This window comes from Acipenser ruthenus, unplaced genomic scaffold (assembly GCF_902713425.1).
Source record: "Acipenser ruthenus unplaced genomic scaffold, fAciRut3.2 maternal haplotype, whole genome shotgun sequence".
In the NCBI taxonomy this organism is placed as follows: domain Eukaryota; kingdom Metazoa; phylum Chordata; class Actinopteri; order Acipenseriformes; family Acipenseridae; genus Acipenser; species Acipenser ruthenus.
The window spans coordinates 1-22,500 of record NW_026708446.1 but is presented as its reverse complement, the minus strand read 5'-3'; the positions used below and the strand labels follow the sequence as shown (position 1 = coordinate 22,500).

Genomic DNA, 22,500 nt, shown 5'->3' with positions numbered 1-22,500 from the left:
CCCAGGTCTCTCTCCAGACCTCCAGTCCATGGAGCAGATCCGGAGGGTGATGCGCCCCACGGACGTCCCGGATCAGGGCTGCTGTGCGACCTGCTGTGGTCGGACCCCGACAAAGACGTGCAGGGCTGGGGGGAGAACGACAGGGGCGTGTCCTTCACCTTCGGGTCGGAGGTCGTGGCCAAATTCCTGCACAAGCACGACCTCGATCTCATCTGCAGGGCGCACCAGGTAAGAGAGCGAGAATGCACCCTGACACCTGGTGGAGGGAGGCCTGGTACTGCACTCTGCACTAACACACTGACCTCCTAGTGGAGGGAGGCTGGTACTGCGCACTGCAATGATAACACACTGACTCCTAGTGGAGGGAGGCTGGTACTGCACACTGCAATGATAACACACTGACTCCTAGTGGAGGGAGGCTGGTACTGCGCACTGCAATGATAACACACTGACTCCTAGTGGAGGGAGGCTGGTACTGCACACTGCAGTAATAACACACTGACTCCTAGTGGAGGGAGGCTGGTACTGCACACTGCAGTAATAACACACTGACTCCTAGTGGAGGGAGGCTGGTACTGCACACTGCAGTAATAACACACTGACTCCTAGTGGAGGGAGGCTGGTACTGCACTAACACATTGACTCCTAGTGGAGGGAGGCTGGTACTGCACCAGTTTCTCCCCGCGCGGCGTTCCTGACTCTGTGTTGGGTGATTCCAGGTCGTGGAGGACGGCTACGAGTTCTTCGCGAAGAGGCAGCTGGTCACCCTCTTCTCCGCACCCAACTACTGCGGCGAGTTCGACAACGCCGGCGCCATGATGAGCGTGGACGAGACGCTGATGTGCTCCTTCCAGGTGAGGGGGGGGGGGGAATCGCCGCCATCGCTCTGACTCCTAGTGGAGGGAGGCCGGTACTGAACACTGCAATAATAACACACTGACTCCTAGTGGAGGGAGGCTGGTACTGCACTCTGTAGGAGAGCTGGAGCCAAGATGGACAGCCACATGGCTGCAGTTTCCTCACCTCTTCTTCCTGCCCTACCTGGAGCTCATTGAGGGGGAGGGGAAACTGTCTCCATTTTGGATCCATCGTGGAGCTGGCCCCTCTGTGTGACGTATAGGAGAGCTGAGCCAAGATGGCCGACACAGAGCTGCAGTGTCCTCGACGTCTTCTTATTTATTTCTTAGCAGATGCCCTTATCCAGGGTGACTTACAGTTGTTACAAGATATCACATTAGTTTTACGTACAATTACATTATTTTTTACACATTATTTTTACATAGTTACCCATTTATACAGTTGAGCAGGAGGATGATGTGAAATGTAGTTCTGAGAGGGCCAGGCGGATGTGAGCAGGAGAATTATGGGAAATGTAGTTCCGAGAGGGCCAGGCGGATGTGAGCAGGAGGATGATGGGAAATGTAGTTTCGAGAGGCCCAGGCGGATGTGAGAAGGAGGATGATGGGAAATGTAGTTCCGAGAGGGCCAGGCGGATGTGAGCAGGAGGATGATGGGAAATGTAGTTCCCGAGAGGTCCAGGCGGGTGGAAGGCAGTGGAAGGCAATTTAAAAAGTTTTTTTTTAAAAAGTGTTTAAAATGTAAAAAAAAATTAAATAAAACAAAAAACACGCCTTAAGCAAACAGTTGTAGCGACACACGAGAACACACAACACAATGAAATAAATATAAGATCCTCCTGTGCCCTTTTAACACAGTCTTCTTATTTAAAATTATTTTGTGTTTTTTATTTCTCTCCAGATTTTGAAACCCGCGGACAAAAACAAGCCAAAGTACGGCGGTCAGTTCAGCGGCTATAACCCGTCGGGCCGGCCGGTCACTCCGCCGCGCAACAGCCCCAAGCCAAAGAAATGAGCGCTGACCGCCACGGGGCCGCGGAGAGGAGAGGAGGCGCAGGCAGGGCGACTTCCTGTTTGAAAATCCACGTTTAAAATCTGCTTCCTGTTCTGATTCCCCCGTTTCCCTTTTTAAATGGATTCCAGCACAGCGTCGTCAAACTGAACAGACAGACAGACAGACAGACAGTCAGACAGACAGACAGAGCCCCACAATCCTGTTCAGTTTGACGCTACAATATAATCCCTTCTTCTTGGGGTCTGTGTTAGTTTACTACATTCTGAAAAGAGTTTAGTTTCATTAAAGCTGCAGACAGACAGACAGACAGACAGACAGACAGAGCCCCACAATCCTGTTCAGTTTGATGCTACAATATAATCCCTTCTTCTTGGGGTCTGTGTTAGTTTACTACATTCTGAAAAGAGTTTAGTTTCATTAAAGCTGCAGACAGACAGACAGACAGACAGAGCCCCACAATCCTGTTCAGTTTGACGCTACAATATAATCCCTTCTTCTTGGGGTCTGTGTTAGTTTACTACATTCTGAAAAGAGTTTAGTTTCATTAAAGCTGCAGACAGACAGACAGACAGACAGACAGAGCCCCACAATCCTGTTCAGTTTGACGCTACAATATAATCCCTTCTTCTTGGGGTCTGTGTTAGTTTACTACATTCTGAAAAGAGTTTAGTTTCATTAAAGCTGCAGACAGACAGACAGACAGACAGAGCGAGCCCCACGCTGTGCTGGAATCGATTTAAAAAAGGGAAACTGGGTGGGGGGGGGGGGGGGGGGATTTGAACTGGGAGCAGATTTTCTTTAAAAAAAAGGAATTTGGAAATTGATTTTTAAACAGGAACGGACTCTCCCCCAACCCTGGCCAGATAAACCCAGGCTGGATCTGCAGCACGGAAATAAGACTCTCTCTCTCTCTCTCTCTCTCTCTCTCTCTCTCTCCTCTCTCCTCTCTCCTCTCTCTCTCTCTCTCTCTCTCTCTCTCTCTCTGTGTGTCTGAAGAACTGTCTCCTAGGTCTGTCTCCTCACTCGATGTCCACACTGTGTGTCCTCTGGTCCTGGTTTCTGTTTTTTGAAAGCGTTGCCCTGCGTGTGCAGCCCAGCCAGGCTGTGCCCAGCACACAGCGGGCAATGCCAGCGCACTAGATCACAGCTTTATATAGACACCATGTTGGGTAGCTGCTGTGGTTCTGCGCAGGGTTTTGTATCTGTGTTGCACAGCGCGGTCCTGCCAGCATCCCCAGCACCTACCTGATGTAAATGATAATTTTTTGTAGCGTATTCTGATGCACTTTGGTGGGGTATCTCGTTCTGCAGTCAGTTTTTTTTTTTTTTTTTTTAAAAGGCTGTATTTGCACAATGAATTTTTTGTTTTGGTTTTCAGATCTAGATTTTGCACTGTTAAGAATTTTAATACTCCTTTTGCATTTTCGAATACCAAAAATAAATAAATACATAAATAAATAAAAATTCAGCTTTATGACTCTGGGATCTGTTCGATTTTTCAGTGTTTCGTAGAATCGTTTTTTTTAAGGGAAAGTTTTCAAATGTTTTTCTCTCGTCTGGAGGGAGCCCCCTTTCTCTTAGGGGTGTGAGCGATGGAGGGAGGGAGCAGTTCAGTCTCCATGCCTCAAGCCTGCCCTGGACTGGAGGGAGCACCCTTTCTCTTAGGGGTGTGAGCGATGGAGGGAGGGAGCAGTTCAGTCTCCATGCCTCAAGCCTGCCCTGGACTGGAGGGAGCCCCCTTTCTTTTAGGGGGGTGAGGGAGGGAGGGAGCAGTTCAGTCTCTGTGCCTAAAGCCTGCCTTGGACTGGAGGGAGCCCCCTTTTTTTAAGGGGGTGAGGGAGGGAGGGAGCAGTTCAGTCTCTGTGACTCAAGCCTGCCCTGGACTGGAGGGAGCCCCCTTTCTTTTAGGGGGGTGAGGGAGGGAGGAAGGGAGCAGTTCAGTCTCCGTGCCTCAAGCCTGCCCTGGACTGGAGGGAGCCCCCTTTCTCTTAGGGGGGTGAGGGAGGTGAGGGAGCAGTTCAGTCTCCGTGCCTCAAGCCTGCCCTGGGCTGGAGGGAGCCCCCTTTCTCTTAGGGGGGTGAGGGAGCAGTTCAGTCTCTGTGCCTCAAGCCTGCCCTGGACTGGAGGGAGCACCCTTTCTCTTAGGGGGGTGAGGGAGCAGTTCAGTCTCTGTGCCTCAAGCCTGCCCTGGACTGGAGGGAGCCCCCTTTCTCTTAGGGGGGGGTGAGGGAGGGAGGGAGCAGTTTAATATGTTTTAATAAATTCACATCTGAACGCAAAAAAAGCATTAATATTTGATTCTGAACCTTCTGAAGTGAAACGATAGCATGAGAAGGCGAACGAGTTTTCAAGACAAGTGCGTTGCTCTGCGTGTGTCTCGCTGCTTTCAGACTAGTCAGCAGCTTTATAACGTGGGTCTGTATCTTCTAGATATATATATATAATTTCTCAATTTAAAAAACGTTGGTTACAACTACCTTTTTATCTTGAATCTTTTTTCAATTATCAACTTTTTCACCCCCTTTCATTAGTAAAAGACAATAAAAACAATTGTTATATATACTAAAATGTGTTTGAATGTGATTGTGTTGTGAATTATTTTTATAAATACACTAGGGATTGCTGACTAGCAGCTAGACTAGCACAGTGTTTGATTGACTATAGCAGCTAGACTAGAGCACAGTGTTTGATTGAGTATAGCAGCTAGACTAGAGCACAGTGTTTGATTGACTATAGCAGCTAGACTAGAGCAGTGTTTGATTGACTATAGCAGCTAGACTAGAGCACAGTGTTTGATTGCTGACTATAGCAGCTAGACTAGAGCACAGCGTTTGACTATAGCAGCTAGACTAGAGCACAGTGTTTGATTGACTATAGCAGCTAGACTAGAGCACAGTGTTTGATTGACTATAGCAGCTAGACTAGAGCACAGTGTATGATTGACTATAGGAGCTAGACTAGAGCACAGTGTTTGATTGACTATAGCAGCTAGACTAGAGCACAGTGTTTGATTGACTATAGCAGCTAGACTAGAGCACAGTGTTTGATTGACTATAGCAGCTAGACTAGAGCAGTGTTTGATTGACTATAGCAGCTAGACTAGAGCACAGTGTTTGATTGACTATAGCAGCTAGACTAGAGCAGTGTTTGATTGACTATAGCAGCTAGACTAGAGCACAGTGATTGACTATAGCAGCTAGACTAGAGCACAGTGTTTGATTGACTATAGCAGCTAGACTAGAGCACAGTGTTTGATTGCTGACTATAGCAGCTAGACTAGAGCACAGTGTTTGATTGACTATAGCAGCTAGACTAGAGCACAGTGATTGATTGACTATAGCAGCTAGACTAGAGCAGTGTTTGATTGCTGACTATAGCAGCTAGACTAGAGTACAGTGTTTGATTGCTGACTATAGCAGCTAGACTAGAGCACAGTGTTTGATTGACTATAGCAGCTAGACTAGAGCACAGTGTTTGATTGACTATAGCAGCTAGACTGGAGCACAGTGTTTGATTGACTATAGCAGCTAGACTAGAGCACAGTCTTTGATTGACTACAGCAGCTAGACTAGAGCACAGTGTTTGATTGCTGACTATAGCAGCTAGACTAGAGCACAGTGTTTGATTGACTATAGCAGCTAGACTAGAGCACAGTGTTTGATTGCTGACTATAGCAGCTAGACTAGAGCACAGTGTTTGATTGACTATAGCAGCTAGACTAGAGCACAGTGTTTGATTGACTATAGCAGCTAGACTAGAGCACAGTGTTTGATTGACTATAGCAGCTAGACTAGAGCACAGTGTTTGATTGACTATAGCAGCTAGACTAGAGCACAGTGTTTGATTGCTGACTATAGCAGCTAGACTAGAGCACAGTGTTTGATTGACTATAGCAGCTAGACTAGAGCACAGTGTTTGATTGACTATAGCAGCTAGACTAGAGCACAGTGTTTGATTGACTATAGCAGCTAGACTAGAGCACAATGTTTGATTGACTATAGCAGCTAGACTAGAGCACAGTGTTTGATTGACTATAGCAGCTAGACTAGAGCACAGTGTTTGATTGACTATAGCAGCTAGACTAGAGCACAGTGTTTGATTGACTATAGCAGCTAGACTAGAGCAGTGTTTGATTGACTATAGCAGCTAGACTAGAGCAGTGTTTGATTGACTATAGCAGCTAGACTAGAGCACAGTGTTTGATTGACTATAGCAGCTAGACTAGAGCACAGTGTTTGACTATAGCAGCTAGACTAGAGCACAGTGTTTGATTGCTGACTATAGCAGCTGGACTAGAGCACAGTGTTTGATTGACTATAGCAGCTAGACTAGAGCGCAGTGTTTGATTGACTATAGCAGCTAGACTAGAGCACAGTGTTTGATTGACTATAGCAGCTAGACTAGAGCACAGTGTTTGATTGCTGACTATAGCAGCTAGACTAGAGCACAGTGTTTGATTGACTATAGCAGCTAGACTAGAGCACAGTGATTGATTGACTATAGCAGCTAGACTAGAGCAGTGTTTGATTGCTGACTATAGCAGCTAGACTAGAGCAGTGTTTGATTGCTGACTATAGCAGCTAGACTAGAGCACAGTGTTTGATTGACTATAGCAGCTAGACTAGAGCACAGTGTTTGATTGACTATAGCAGCTAGACTAGAGCACAGTGTTTGATTGACTATAGCAGCTAGACTAGAGCACAGTGTTTGATTGACTATAGCAGCTAGACTAGAGCACAGTGTTTGATTGCTGACTATAGCAGCTAGACTAGAGCAGTGTTTGATTGCTGACTATAGCAGCTAGACTAGAGCACAGTGTTTGATTGACTATAGCAGCTAGACTAGAGCACAGTGTTTGATTGACTATAGCAGCTAGACTAGAGCACAGTGTTTGATTGACTATAGCAGCTAGACTAGAGCACAGTGTTTGATTGACTATAGCAGCTAGACTAGAGCACAGTGTTTGATTGACTATAGCAGCTAGACTAGAGCAGTGTTTGATTGACTATAGCAGCTAGACTAGAGCAGTGTTTGATTGACTATAGCAGCTAGACTAGAGCACAGTGTTTGATTGACTATAGCAGCTAGACTAGAGCACAGTGTTTGATTGACTATAGCAGCTAGACTGGAGCACAGTGTTTGATTGACTATAGCAGCTAGACTAGAGCACAGTGTTTGATTGACTATAGCAGCTAGACTAGAGCACAGTGTTTGATTGACTATAGCAGCTAGACTAGAGCACAGTGTTTGATTGACTATAGCAGCTAGACTAGAGCACAATGTTTGATTGACTATAGCAGCTAGACTAGAGCACAGTGTTTGATTGACTATAGCAGCTAGACTAGAGCACAGTGTTTGATTGACTATAGCAGCTAGACTAGAGCACAGTGTTTGATTGACTATAGCAGCTAGACTAGAGCACAGTGTTTGATTGACTATAGCAGCTAGACTAGAGCACAGTGTTTGATTGACTATAGCAGCTAGACTAGAGCACAGTGTTTGATTGACTATAGCAGCTAGACTAGAGCACAGTGTTTGATTGACTATAGCAGCTAGACTAGAGCACAATGTTTGATTGACTATAGCAGCTAGACTAGAGCACAGTGTTTGATTGGCTATAGCAGCTAGACTAGAGCACAGTGTTTGATTGACTATAGCAGCTAGACTAGAGCAGTGTTTGATTGACTATAGCAGCTAGACTAGAGCACAGTGTTTGATTGACTATAGCAGCTAGACTAGAGCACAGTGTTTGATTGACTATAGCAGCTAGACTGGAGCACAGTGTTTGATTGACTATAGCAGCTAGACTAGAGCACAGTCTTTGATTGACTATAGCAGCTAGACTAGAGCAGTGTTTGATTGACTATAGCAGCTAGACTAGAGCACAGTGTTTGATTGACTATAGCAGCTAGACTAGAGCACAGTGTTTGACTATAGCAGCTAGACTAGAGCACAGTGTTTGATTGCTGACTATAGCAGCTAGACTAGAGCAGTGTTTGATTGACTATAGCAGCTAGACTAGAGCAGTGTTTGACTGACTATAGCAGCTAGACTAGAGCACAGTGTTTGACTGACTATAGCAGCTAGACTAGAGCACAGTGTTTGATTGACTATAGCAGCTAGACTAGAGCACAGTGTTTGACTGACGATAGCAGCTAGACTAGAGCACAGTGTTTGATTGACTATAGCAGCTAGACTAGAGCACAGGGTTTGATTGCTGACTATAGCAGCTAGACTAGAGCACAGTGTTTGACTGACTATAGCAGCTAGACTAGAGCACAGTGTTTGATTGACTATAGCAGCTAGACTAGAGCACAGTGTTTGATTGACTATAGCAGCTAGACTAGAGCACAGTGTTTGACTATAGCAGCTAGACTAGAGCAGTGTTTGATTGACTATAGCAGCTAGACTAGAGCACAGTGTTTGACTGACTATAGCAGCTAGACTAGAGCACAGTGTTTGATTGACTTGCAGCTAGACTAGAGCACAGTGTTTGACTGACTATAGCAGCTAGACTAGAGCACAGTGTTTGATTGACTATAGCAGCTAGACTAGAGCACAGTGTTTGATTGCTGACTATAGCAGCTAGACTAGAGCACAGTGTTTGATTGACTATAGCAGCTAGACTAGAGCACAGTGTTTGATTGACTATAGCAGCTAGACTAGAGCACAGTGTTTGATTGACTATAGCAGCTAGACTAGAGCACAGTGTTTGATTGACTATAGCAGCTAGACTAGAGCACAGTGTTTGACTGGACATGTTAATTATAGACACAGATTAAAACACACGTCTTTTTCAGGTTGTGAAAAAAAAAATCTCACTTTTATTCAATAAAGTTGTTTTTTTTTGTACCAGCAAAACATAAAATAACTGTAATCCTGGATCGTAACAGTAGCTGAGAATTCAAACTTGGTGTAACAGCCAGTCCAAAATAGTGAAGAAGCTTCTGAATTCGATTTTTTTTGCTCTCCTCCCCTTTACCTTTCCATGAGGTTTACATTCATTCCAAGCACTTAATAATAATAATAATAATATTACTATTACTATTATTATTATTATTATTATTGCAGTCACAGAGACTAGATCAGCCAGTCTGTATAGAAGTGAGAGCTGGCGCCATCTAGAGTCAAGTTTAGCTGGCAAAACACTTTTTTATAGAAGACGGTCTAGCCCGTGTTCCGCGTGTCTGCGGCAGCGCAGCTAGAACTGAAGAGCAGCTCCTGAACTCGCAGTCAAAGCAACACAGACTGAGCAAAAACAATGTAATACAGCCCAGCCCAGCGCATTGCAGTTAAAGAACTACAGCTCCCAGCATCCCTCACCATTGCCGCGGGTGCAGAGGCATGCTGGGAGCTGTAGTCCTAGCCAGGGCTGTACCGATTCACAATACAATAACTACGGCAGCGCAGCTAGAACTGAAGAGCAGCTCCTGAACTCACAGTCAAAGCAACACAGACTGAGCAAAAACAATGTAATACAGCCCAGCCCAGCGCATTGCAGTTAAAGAACTACAGCTCCCAGCATCCCTCACCATTGCCGCGGGTGCAGAGGCATGCTGGGAGCTGTAGTCCTAGCCAGGGCTGTACCAATTCGTCTGCTAAGAAATAAATAATAATAATGTCTCTCTTGATTTGTGAGTTCTTTGCCTTTCCCCATGGTGATGGATGACAAATGGATTTCATATGCGTGTTACCGCATTTTTATACCCCAGTGAAACAGGAAGCCGTGGAACGCCACAACACAGTTCCTTAAGACTATATATAAATTTTAAATTCTCACCCGATTGTCTGAGCACTATAGTGTTAGGAGTTCATGCAGTGTGTTGTTTTTTTTTTAAATTTGTAGTAAAGTTAACCTTTTTAAAATGCATGTAAACTTTAAACTCTTAAGAAACACAATAAGAGGCGAGAGAATGGATTTTAAAGATGGTCAGCGCTCCTTTAAAGGAAGGGGCCGGTGATCATGTTAATAAAGCTAGTAAGAGGTGAGAGAATGGATTTTAAAGATGGTCAGCGCTCCTTTAAAGGGAGGGGCCGGTGATCATGTTAATAAAGCTAATAAGAGGTGAGAGAATGGATTTTAAAGCTGGTCAGCGCTCCTTTAAAGGGAGGGGCCGGTGATCATGTTAATAAAGCTAATAAGAGGTGAGAGAATGGATTTTAAAGATGGTCAGCGCTCCTTTAAAGGGAGGGGCCGGTGATCCTGTTAATAAAGCTAATAAGAGGTGAGAGAATGGATTTTAAAGATGGTCAGCGCTCCTTTAAAGGGAGGGGCCGGTGATCATGTTAATAAAGCTAATAAGAGGTGAGACATTTAAAAACCATTATATATAAAGCCTTGGTATGTTACAATGTTTAATTATCTTCCTTTGAGATTCTTTTCCCCTGGCTGTTGACTTTCCTGTTCAGTTCAGCCACCCTCTGCTCCAGTCCTTCCAGTCTGGCTGCACTGGTTTCCCCCGGGCTGCCCCTGAACCCTCCCAGTAGCACGGCCAGTAAAACCAGTCCCAGGACCAGCGCCCCCCGCTGGTAGCTGTCCTCGACGCGGCGCAGGATGAGGAGGAAGGCGCCAGAGAAAGCGGCGAGCTTGATGAGCCACAGGACCCGCCTCACCACGCAGCCCACCAATCCCAGCGCCAGGGAGAGCAGCCAGTACACAATCAGAGCGGCCAGGGTCCAGAGCAGCACTGTGGCAACCTCCTGCTGGGTGAACTGCAAGCGGGATAGCGAGTGACGGTCTGAGAGGGAGAGGGGGTGGAGGAGGGGAGAGGGAGGGGTGGAGGAGGAGGGGAGAGGGAGGGGTGGAGGAGGGGAGGGAGAGGGAGAGAGGAGGGGAGGGAGAGGGAGAGGGAGAGAGGAGAGGGAGAGAGGGAGGGAGAGGGAGAGAGGGGGGGAGGGGGAGGAAGGAGGGGAGGGGGGAGGAAGGAGGGGGAGGAGGGGGAGGGGGAGGAAGGAGAGAGGGGGGAGGGAGGGGGAGACAGACAGACGGAGAGAGAGAGAGGAGAGAGACAGATAGGGAGAGACAGACAGGCGGAGGGAGAGAGAGACAGACAGAGGAGGAGGGGAAGAGAGGGAGGGGAAGAGAGGGAGGGGGGAGAGGGAGGGAGAGGGAGAGGGAGAGGGAGGGAGAGGGGAGAGGGAGGGGGAGAGGGAGGGGGAGGGGGGGGGGAGAGAGGGAGAGGGAGAGGGAGAGGGGGAGGGAGGGGGGAGAGGGAGGGAGGGGGGGGGAGGGGGGGGGGGAGAGGGAGAGAGAGAGTGTTATAGGAGACAAACTGAATAACTTTAGCGAGTTTCATCACAATCAGACAAGCGCTTCCCTAGATGTGTGAATGTGTAAGAGTGACAGACAGACAGAGAGACAGACAGACAGACAGACAGACAGACAGCTTCCACACTCCCCCAGATTCTGATCCTCTCAATAACCTGTGAGCTCAAGAAGGTCCTGAGCGAATTTTACTGCTACCAGCTTGATCAGCCCCAGTGTGTCTAGCTAACAAGCTCAGGTGTGTCTGATTATTAAACTCCCAGTGAAACCAGGACCGGATCACACTGCTGTGGAACGGGAGTCTGGTTCCCAGCCCCTGAATCGAAATAAATGCGTTCACTCACCCTCGACCCCCAGCGCCGCGAGGAATTCACTGATGAGTTTCACGAGAACATTGAGTCCCGTTGCGAGTCCCTCAGAAACGGTCAAACCAGCGTTCTGCAAATACTGAATGAAAAACAATTCTGTTAGTCTAGTGTTAAAACTCTACAATGCATTAGTAAGACCTCACCTAGAATATTGTGTTCAGTTCTGGTCACCTCGTTACAAAAAAGGATATTGCTGCTCTAGAAAGAGTACAAAGAAGAGCGACCAGAATTATCCCGGGTTTAAATGGCATGTCGTATGCAGACAGGCTAAAAGAATTGAATCTATTCAGTCTTGAACAAAGAAGACTACGCGGTGATCTGATTCAAACATTCAAAATCCTAAAAGGTGTAGACAATGTCGACCCAGGGGACCTGAAAAAAGAAACAAGGACCAGGGGAATGGAGATTAGATAAAGGGGCATTCAGAACAGAAAATAGCAGGCACTTTTTTACACAGAGAATCGTGAGGGTCTGGAACCAACTCCCCAGTAATGTTGTTGAAGCTGACACACTGGGATCCTTCAAGAAGCTGCTTGATGAGATTCTGGGATCAATAAACTACTAACAACCAAACAAGCAAGATGGGCCAAATATGGCTCCGGTTCCGCGGGTGGAGACCCCTGCTGGAGGCGATGGGAGGTGCGCGCCGGCCTCTTCAGAGAGTCGCTGTGCACTCACCGGCTGCTGTTCTCAATCAGAGAGAGAGAGACACACTGAAGAAGCACGACCCGACCTCAATGAGAGGACAACTATTTATTTAAACAGCTGAGACACTTGAAAACTATCCAGCTTCAGCAGCTGTCAGCTTTGAAGGGGCCCTGCCCTGGGGGGGAGAGAGAGAGAGAGAGGTGAAAGAGGGGGGGAGAGAGAGAGAAGTGAAAGAGGGGGGAGAGAAAGAAGTGAAAGAGAGGGGAGAGAGACCTCCCGATAAGAACAGCCGGAGACCCGGAGGGAGGGAGAGGAGGAGGAGAAGGGGGAGAGGGGGAGGAGAGGAGAAGGGGGAGAGGGGGAGGAGAAGAGAGAGGGCGTGCTTCTGCTATTAAAATGGAGAGATATACAATATATAATCCCTTCTTGTCTGTTAGTTTACTAAGTTCTTCCAGAGTTTAGTTTCATTAAAGCTGCAGACAGACAGACAGACAGACAGACAGGCAGACAGACAGACAGACAGAGCCCCACAATCCTGTTCCGTTTGACGCTACAATATAATCCCTTCTTCTTGGGGTCTGTGTTAGTTTACTACATTCTGAAAAGAGTTTAGTTTCATTAAAGCTGCAGACAGACAGACAGACAGACAGACAGACAGAGCCCCACAATCCTGTTCAGTTTGACGCTACAATATAATCCCTTCTTCTTGGGGTCTGTGTTAGTTTACTACATTCTGAAAAGAGTTTAGTTTCATTAAAGCTGCAGACAGACAGACAGACAGACAGACAGACAGACAGACAGACAGACAGAGCCCCACAATCCTGTTCAGTTTGACGCTACAATATAATCCCTTCTTCTTGGGGTCTGTGTTAGTTTACTACATTCTGAAAAGAGTTTAGTTTCATTAAAGCTGCAGACAGACAGACAGACAGACAGACAGACAGAGCCCCACAATCCTGTTCAGTTTGACGCTACAATATAATCCCTTCTTCTTGGGGTCTGTGTTAGTTTACTACGTTCTGAAGAGAGTTTAGCTTCATTAAAGCTGCAGACAGACAGACAGACAGACAGACAGACAGACAGACAGAGCCCCACAATCCTGTTCAGTTTGACGCTACAATATAATCCCTTCTTCTTGGGGTCTGTGTTAGTTTACTACGTTCTGAAGAGAGTTTAGCTTCATTAAAGCTGCAGACAGACAGACAGACAGACAGACAGACAGACAGACAGACAGAGCCCCACAATCCTGTTCAGTTTGACGCTACAATATAATCCCTTCTTCTTGGGGTCTGTGTTAGTTTACTACATTCTGAAAAGAGTTTAGCTTCATTAAAGCTGCAGACAGACAGACAGACAGACAGACAGACAGAGCCCCACAATCCTGTTCAGTTTGACGCTACAATATAATCCCTTCTTCTTGGGGTCTGTGTTAGTTTACTACATTCTGAAAAGAGTTTAGTTTCATTAAAGCTGCAGACAGACAGACAGACAGACAGACAGACAGACAGACAGAGCCCCACAATCCTGTTCAGTTTGACGCTACAATATAATCCCTTCTTCTTGGGGTCTGTGTTAGTTTACTACATTCTGAAAAGAGTTTAGTTTCATTAAAGCTGCAGACAGACAGACAGACAGACAGACAGACAGACAGAGCCCCACAATCCTGTTCAGTTTGATGCTACAACAGTAACGATTTGTAATTATTCCTATAATAAATAAATATGTTTGGGGGGAATAAAAGACCAGCTTACCCCCAGCGAGGTGTCCACGACTTCTCGCCCGACCAAGGAGTCCACGCTGCGGCGTGCTTCAGCCAAATTCTCGGAGACGAACAGCCGAACCGTGGCGAGGGACCCGGGCTTCTTCGGTTCTCGGACGGGTTCCGAAGTGAAATAAAAACCCGAACTCGGAGCGGCTAATAAAATTACAAACAGACCCAGCAACATGACGCTGGAAAACGTGACGAGTTTTTGGCCGGATTTGAGCGAGGCTGCCGCGGCAAACATGGCTGTGTTACTGATAGGTCGTGTTTTACAACAAACCGCTAAAATAAATATAATTTAAAACAGCAGAGGCGTGTTTTAAATAGAATATATATATATATATATATATATATATATATATATATATATATATATATATATATATATATATATATATATTAAAAGCTATGCAAGTAACTTTTAAAAACTCGTTTGTAGCGCGCGAGTAGAAAGTATTTATTTATAAACGTTTTTTTTTTTTTTTATCAATATCGTAACTTGGTTATCAAGCTAAATTTACCACAAAAAGTATAACACATGTAAATTTGGCTGGACGTATTTTAAATTAGAACAATTTCGCACGACCTTAAAACACATGGACTCCCAAAATACCCTGTATCTTAAAAAAAAAAAAACTAATAAACTTATTTTTGTGTTTTCAACTGGACGAAATAGAGCAACGGCCGCTGATCTGGTGCCCTAAACTTCACTATATTTTGGATTTCTATATTATGACAGAGAGAGATCGACGTTGCGTTTGCAAACTGACTCACACACCCCAGCCTCACTCTGAAAAGACAGAACCGGTTTTTCACGCCGTCAAACTGGGCATGTGTTTAAATGCAAGACGATCCGATTCCTTTATTCATTTTAAAAGGGAGGGAGGAGGGCTGGCCCGAGTGCATCTTGGGGGTTTGAAAAAACCTTTAAAGTCCTGATCGAGGCGTCAGAAACGCGTGTCCGGTGCAATATTATTATAGAACAGGGCATCCTCCCCCAGGGAAGCCCGCACCGGAGGGTTTCGGTTACACGCACTGGGATTTTGTTACCGTGGCATCGAAAAGACACGAAGCGCTTTCCCTGTTTGTTTTCAAACGCAGTTTCCCTTGATAGAAGTGTCTTAACGACGGGAAGACGTCTGTCTGTCTGTCTGTCTGTCTGTCTGTCTGTCTATCTGTCTGTCTATCTATCTGTCTATCTCTCTGTCTGTCTGTCTGCCTGTCTATCTATCTATCTATCTATCTATCTATCTATCTATCTATCTATCTATCTGTCTGTCTGTCTGTCTGTCTATCTATCTATCTGTCTGTCTGTGTCTGTCTGTCTGTCTGTCTATCTATCTATCTATCTGTCTGTCTGTGTCTGTCTGTCTGTCTGTCTGTCTGTCTGTCTATCTATCTATCTGCCTGTCTGTCTGTCTGTCTGTCTCTCTGTCTGTCTATCTATCTATCTATCTATCTATCTGTCTGTCTGTCTGTCTGTCTATCTATCTATCTGTCTGTCTGTCTGTGTCTGTCTGTCTGTCTATCTATCTATCTATCTGTCTGTCTGTGTCTGTTTGTCTGTCTATCTGTCTGTCTCTCTATCTATCTATCTATCTATCTGTCTGTCTGTCTGTCTGTCTCTCTATCTATCTGTCTGTCTCTCTATCTATCTGTCTATCTGTCTGTCTATCTATCTATCTATCTATCTATCTATCTATCTATCTATCTGTCTGTCTCTCTCTCTATCTATCTGTCTGTCTGTGTCTGTCTGTCTGTCTGTCTGTCTATCTGTGTCTGTTTGTCTGTCTATCTGTCTGTCTCTCTATCTATCTATCTGTCTGTCTGTGTCTGTCTGTCTGTCTGTCTGTCTATCTGTGTCTGTTTGTCTATCTATCTGTCTGTCTGTGTCTGTTTGTCTGTCTATCTGTCTGTCTCTCTATCTATCTATCTATCTATCTGTCTGTCTGTCTGTCTGTCTATCTATCTGTCTGTCTCTCTATCTATCTATCTATCTATCTATCTATCTATCTATCTATCTGTCTATCTGTGTCTGTTTGTCTGTCTGTCTGTCTGTCTCTCTATCTGTCTGTCTGTCTCTCTATCTATCTATCTGTCTATCTGTGTCTATCTATCTGTCTGTCTGTCTGTCTGTCTGTCTCTCTATCTGTCTGTCTGTGTCTGTCTGTCTGTCTGTCTCTCTATCTATCTATCTGTCTATCTGTGTCTGTCTGTCTGTCTGTCTATCTATCTATCTATCTATCTATCTGTCTGTCTGTGTCTGTCTGTCTGTCTGTCTGTCTGTCTATCTATCTATCTATCTATCTATCTATCTATCTATCTATCTATCTATCTATTATTATTATTATTATTATTATTATTATTATTATTATTATTATTATTATTATTTATTTCTTAGCAGACGCCCTTATCCAGGGCGACTTACAATCGTAAGCAAATACATTTCAAGTGTTACAATACAAGTAATACAATAAGAGCAAGAAATACAGTAACTTTTGTTCTAGTAAAGTACAAGTTTGACAAACCACAATTCAATAATACAGCAGATAATAGTGATAGTTACATCAGGATGTGATTAAATACAAAGTACTACAGGTATCTATCTGTCTGTCTGTCTGTCTGTCTGTCTGTCTGTCTATGAAGCTGCTTGATGAGATTCTGGGATCAATAAGCTACTAACAACCAAACGAGCAAGATGGGCTGAATGGCCTCCTCTCGTTTGGAAACTTTCTTATGTTCTTAACTCTCTCTCTCTCAATTTTCAATTTCAATTTCAATTTCAAGTGCTTTATTGGCATGACTGATTTTTCACAAGTATTGCCAAAGCAATGATGGGTAAACTCCATCTTTACAATGAACATTTAAAACATGTGTAAATAAAACAAAAACAACACAGGACTTCAAACACATCAGAACAACAATAATAATAATGATACACATTTATACATGTCTTCTATAACATGTATTTATTTATTTTATTTTCCTCCCTGTGTGAGGAGCCTCAGTGTCACTCCCTGTCCTGTGGCAGGCGCTTGTGTCCTGGGCTGCCTCTTCTGTACAGCTTGTCTGCTCTCCGAGGAGGATGGGGAGTTTTTCTGGGTCTGGAAAGTCTGAGAAATCTGTGCAGAGATTTTGTATTTTTGGGAAGAAGGCTTCCCTTATCTTCTTATATTTTGTGCACTGCAGTAAAAAGTGCATCTCTGTCTCGACCTGATTGAGCCGACAGTGAGCACACAGCCTGTCCTCTTTGGGCAGCCATGTCTGCCTGTGTCAGCCCTTCTCCATAAGAACATAAGAACATAAGAAAGTTTACAAACGAGAGGAGGCCATTCAGCCCATCTTGCTCGTTTGGTTGTTAGTAGCTTATTGATCCCAGAATCTCATCAAGCAGCTTCTTGAAGGATCCCAGGGTGTCAGCTTCAACAACATTACTGGGGAGTTGGTTCCAGACCCTCACGATTCTCTGTGTAAAAAAGTGCCTCCTATTTTCTGTTCTGAATGCCCCTTTATCTAATCTCCATTCCCCTGGTCCTTGTTTCTTTTTTCAGGTCCCCTGGGTCGACATTGTCTATACCTTTTAGGATTTTGAATGTTTGAATCAGATCGCCGCGTAGTCTTCTTTGTTCAAGACTGAATAGATTCAATTCTTTTAGCCTGTCTGCATACGACATGCCTTTTAAACCCGGGATAATTCTGGTTGCTCTTCTTTGCACTCTTTCTAGAGCAGCAATATCCTTTTTGTAACGAGGTGACCAGAACTGAACACAATATTCTAGGTGAGGTCTTACTAATGCATTGTAGAGTTTTAACATTACTTCCCTTGATTTAAATTCAACACTTCTCACAATATATCCGAGCATCTTGTTAGCCTTTTTTTATAGCTTCCCCACATTGTCTAGATGAAGACATTTCTGAGTCAACATAAACTCCTAGGTCTTTTTCATAGTTCCCTTCTTCAATTTCACTATCTCCCATGGCCAGGCTGTGCTCACTGAGCCTGTACTTTGTTAAGGTCTGTCTCTGTTTACTGTTTTTCACCCTGGTCAGGTATTCAGCCGGGGCGTAGTGTCTTTTTAGGGCCCGATAGCATCCCAGTTTGCTTTGTGTTTTAGGAGGAGGAGGAGGAGGGAGTGTGGTCCAGTGGTTAAAGAAACGGGCTTGTAACCAAGAGGTCCCCGGTTCAAATCCCACCTCAGCACACTGACTCATTGTGTGACCCTGAGCAAGTCACTTCACCTCCTTGTGCTCCGTCTTTCGGGTGAGACGTAGTTGTAAGTGACTCTGCAGCTGATGCATAGTTCACACACCCTAGTCTCTGTAAGTCGCCTTGGATAAAGGCGTCTGCTAAATAAACTAATGATAAAGTGTGTGTGTCCCAATGACAGCAGTGTGGAGTAGTGGTTAGGGGCTCTGGACTCTTGACCGGAGGGTCGTGGGTTCAATCCCAGGTGGGGGACACTGCTGCTGTACCCTTGAGCAAGGTACTTTACCTAGATTGCTCCAGTAAAAACCCAACTGTATAAATGGGGAATTGTATGTAAAAATAATGTGATATCTTGTAACAATTGTCGCCCTGGATAAGGGCGTCAGCTAAGAAATAAATAATAATAATAATAATAATAATAATAATAATGAATAAGATATTTTTGTTTGTGTTGTGCTATAATTTGGTTGACTCTGATTGTATGTGTTAGAGTGGAGCTGTCCTGAAGCTGGTTGGTGTTAGTGTGTGTTAGTGCAGTGAGCTTCAGGACCAGCTGGCTGAGCGGACTCTTCTCTGGGCTGAGCTCTTGGTATTGCAGGGCTTTATGGTGGTAAGAGTTTATGTAGGGTTACCATGTGGCTCCAGATTAACCGGACGCTTTGAGACAGAACTGGATTTCAAACTTGCCCCTAAATTGAAATAAATGAAGGTGTAAATGAACCATCCTTAGCTACAATTAAGAATGGTAATTAAATACCCGCATGCGCGTCAAATAATTGTATTATACTAAGAATGAATTGCAGCCAGTCGCTAATTTTTTCTGTTTGTTAAAATTCAATCGGCCATATTATTCTGCAAATACAATCGCATCATCATCTCGTTGCTCTATCGATAAATTAGCTATTCGTTCATTAAGATCTGATCAGAAGCAGCTGATCAGTGTGACTTGTTTGCTGCGCCCAAGCAATTCCACCACAGCAGGATTAATCTCAGCAAAGGTGGGGCTCATTTATACGTGAATTACTTTCAATTTAGGGGGGAATTTTGAAATCCCGGTCTGTCTCAAAGCGTCCGGTTAATCTGGAGCCATATGGTAACCCTAAAGTTTATGTTACTATTTTTTAGATGAAGCCAAACTGTAATTGCTCTTTTTGTGGATATTAATCAATAGTGGGTATTGGCCTAATTCAGCCCTGTGTATTACTCGAACCTGTGTCTCTACTGGACTTTTTGTGTCTAATATTTTAACTGAATAAAAGTTTGTATTATTGTTTGTAGGTGTGAGGCGGGGCGCTGGTTGTAATTCTGATTGGTCGGTGGGATCTTGAAAAACCCAATTCTGATTGGAGCGGGAGATGAGAAGCGGCTCCCCGGAGTCCTGGGGTTGTGATTGGTGGCGGCGCTTTTAAAAGGGGCGGGGCGGAGGACCCGAGCGGGTCACGGATTGGCGGAATCGGTCCCGGGGGGCGTGTTCGGAGGACTCAGCCCGGCTAGAGCTGTCCCAGCAGGCAGCGCGGCGGGTTTGCAGCGTGGAGAGAGTGAGATTTTCCGAAACGTTTTTTCAGTCCAAAAATTAATAACGTAAAAACCCGAGAAGTTCATAAAAGTCGATATCGAGCGCTGTGGAAGATGTCTCTGGTCTGCGCGAGTAAGTTTCCTGCGTTTTTTTGTGTATTTATTCTTTTTGAAGGAAGGAAAAGGCGCTTTTTATTTGCATGCAAAATATGAGACTGTTTTTGCACCACATTAATTAGGCCGCATGCGCTGAGCAACGCGTAAAACTTATCAAATAAATTTCAATTATTTATCTATATATAAAACAATACCGTTAAAAGCGATAACTTATCGGTTTGGTGTTTTGTGTGCGTATAAAAATACTGTTTTTAATTTTAAATAAAAATTCTGCAGTCAAATTCCTCCGTCTTCTTTGTGATCATCAAAGCGATGCGATTTATCGTCTTTATTTCCTGGCTCCTGATCATTTCAATAATAATAATAATAATAATAATAATAATAATAATACTAGACTTCATTGAGGGGAGCTCTGAACCCCAGGACTGGGTGCAGCAGCAGCAGCAGCAGCAGCAGGGCTAGTGTGAGTTTGTAACCCTGCTCAAACTCCTGGCTCCTGATCATTTCAATATTAATAATAATAATAATAATAATAATAATAATAATACTAGACTTCATTGAGGGGAGCTCTGAACCCCAGGACTGGGTGCAGCAGCAGCAGCAGCAGGGCTAGTGTGAGTTTGTAACCCTGCTCAAACTCCTGGCTCCTGATCATTTCAATATTAATAATAATAATACTAGACTTCATTGAGGGGAGCTCTGAACCCTAGGACTGGGTGCAGCAGCAGCAGCAGCAGGGCTAGTGTGAGTTTGTAACCCTGCTCAAACTCCTGGCTCCTGATCATTTCAATATTAATAATAATAATAATAATAATAATAATAATAATAATAATAATACTAGACTTCATTGAGGGGAGCTCTGAACCCCAGGACTGGGTGCAGCAGCAGCAGCAGGGCTAGTGTGAGTTTGTAACCCTGCTCAAACTCCTGGCTCCTGATCATTTCAATATTAATAATAATAATAATAATAATAATAATAATAATAATAATAATAATACTAGACTTCATTGAGGGGAGTGTACACTCAAAGTCTTTTTCAGCATCTTCAGTGTAAATTCAATGGCAAACGTTTCCACTAGAAGTCTTTCTCAGCGTCTTCAGTGTAAATTCAACGGCAAACGTTTCCACTAGAAGTCTTTCTCAGTGTCTTCAGTGTGAATTCAATGGCAAACGTTTCCACTAGAAGTCTTTCTCAGCGTCTTAAGTGTAAATTCAATGGCAAACGTTTCCACTAGAAGTCTTTCTCAGCGTCTTCAGTGTAAATTCAATGGCAAACGTTTCCACTAGAAGTCTTTCTCAGGGTCTTCAGTGTAAATTCAATGGCAAACGTTTCCACTAGAAGTCTTTCTCAGCGTCTTCAGTGTAAATTCAATGGCAAACGTTTCCACTGGAAGTCTTTCTCAGCGTCTTCAGTGTAAATTCAATGCGAAACGTTTCCACTAGAAGTCTTGTCTTGTTTCTCTGTATTAAGCCCCGCCTCTCTCTTTGCTGTTGCCCCGCCTCTCTTCCAGTCTCCAATGAGGTTCCGGAACACGCCTGCGTGTCTCCGGTGTCCAATCATGTGTTTGAGCGGCGCTTGATTGAGAAGTACATCGCGGAGAACGGGACCGACCCCACCAACGGACAACCGCTGTCTGAGGAGCAGCTGATAGACATCAAAGGTAATGATTAGACTGGAATTACATTGTAACTGCAGTTTAATATCACTAGACTGGACTGGAATTACATTGTAACTGCAGTTTAATATCACTAGACTGGACTGGAATTACATTGTAACTGCAGTTTAATATCACTAGACTGGACTGGAATTACATTGTAACTGCAGTTTAATATCACTAGACTGGACTGGAATTACATTGTAACTGCAGTTTAATATCACTAGACTGGACTGGAATTACATTGTAACTGCAGTTTAATATCACTAGACTGGACTGGAATTACATTGTAACTGCAGGTTAATATCACTAGACTGGACTGGAATTACATTGTAACTGCAGTTTAATATCACTAGACTGGACTGGAATTACATTGTAACTGCATTTTAATATCACTAGACTGGACTGGACTGGAATTACATTGTAACTGCAGTTTAATATCACTAGACTGGACTGGAATCACATTGTAACTGCAGTTTAATATCACTAGACTGGACTGGACTGGAATTACATTGTAACTGCAGTTTAATATCACTAGACTGGACTGGAATTACATTGTAACTGCAGTTTAATATCACTAGACTGGACTGGAATTACATTGTAACTGCAGTTTAATATCACTAGACTGGACTGGAATCACATTGTAACTGCAGTTTAATATCACTAGACTGGACTGGAATCACATTGTAACTGCAGTTTAATATCACTAGACTGGACTGGACTGGAATTACATTGCAAGGCTGGTAATCAGACTCCTATTGCACAGCAGCGTCACCCAGTCCAGGTTTTACTACCAGCTTGATCAGCCCCAGTGTGTCTAGCTAACAAGCTCAGGTGTGTCTTATTATTAAACTCCCAGTGAAACCAGGACTGGATCACACTGCTGTGCAGCGGGAGTCTTATTTGGAGTTCGTTTTGTTGCTCAGTCTGTGCTGCTTTGACTGTGAGTTCAGGAGCTGCTCTTCAGTTCTAGCTGCGCTGCCATAGTTATTGTATTGTGAATCGCTACAGCCCTGGCTAGGACTACAGCTCCCAGCATGCCTCTGCTCCCGCGGCAATGGTAAAGGATGCTGGGAGCTGTAGTTCTTTAA

At 44.4% G+C, this 22,500-nt stretch overlaps 2 protein-coding genes across 2 annotated transcripts in view; one reads left to right on the top strand and one right to left on the bottom strand.

Moving 5' to 3' along the window:
- Positions 1-4,440, top strand: part of LOC131733180 (serine/threonine-protein phosphatase PP1-alpha catalytic subunit-like) — a 10,610-nt gene extending 6,170 nt beyond the window's left edge. The window contains 4 exon segments of the mRNA XM_059021141.1: positions 6-77; positions 80-228; positions 720-854; positions 1,759-4,440. Coding sequence (XP_058877124.1) covers positions 6-77; positions 80-228; positions 720-854; positions 1,759-1,872 — 470 coding nt within the window. The 3' untranslated portion in view covers positions 1,873-4,440.
- A 4,233-nt stretch (positions 4,441-8,673) lies between these two features.
- LOC131733179 (transmembrane protein 109-like) lies at positions 8,674-14,259 on the bottom strand. The gene is made up of 3 exons (XM_059021140.1): positions 13,905-14,259; positions 11,482-11,584; positions 8,674-10,610 (listed from the first exon to the last, which is right to left on the bottom strand). The coding sequence occupies exons 1-3, from the start codon at positions 14,157-14,159 to the stop codon at positions 10,228-10,230; spliced, it is 741 nt and encodes a 246-aa protein (XP_058877123.1). The 5' UTR covers positions 14,160-14,259; the 3' UTR covers positions 8,674-10,227.
- Positions 14,260-22,500: the final 8,241 nt, after the last annotated feature.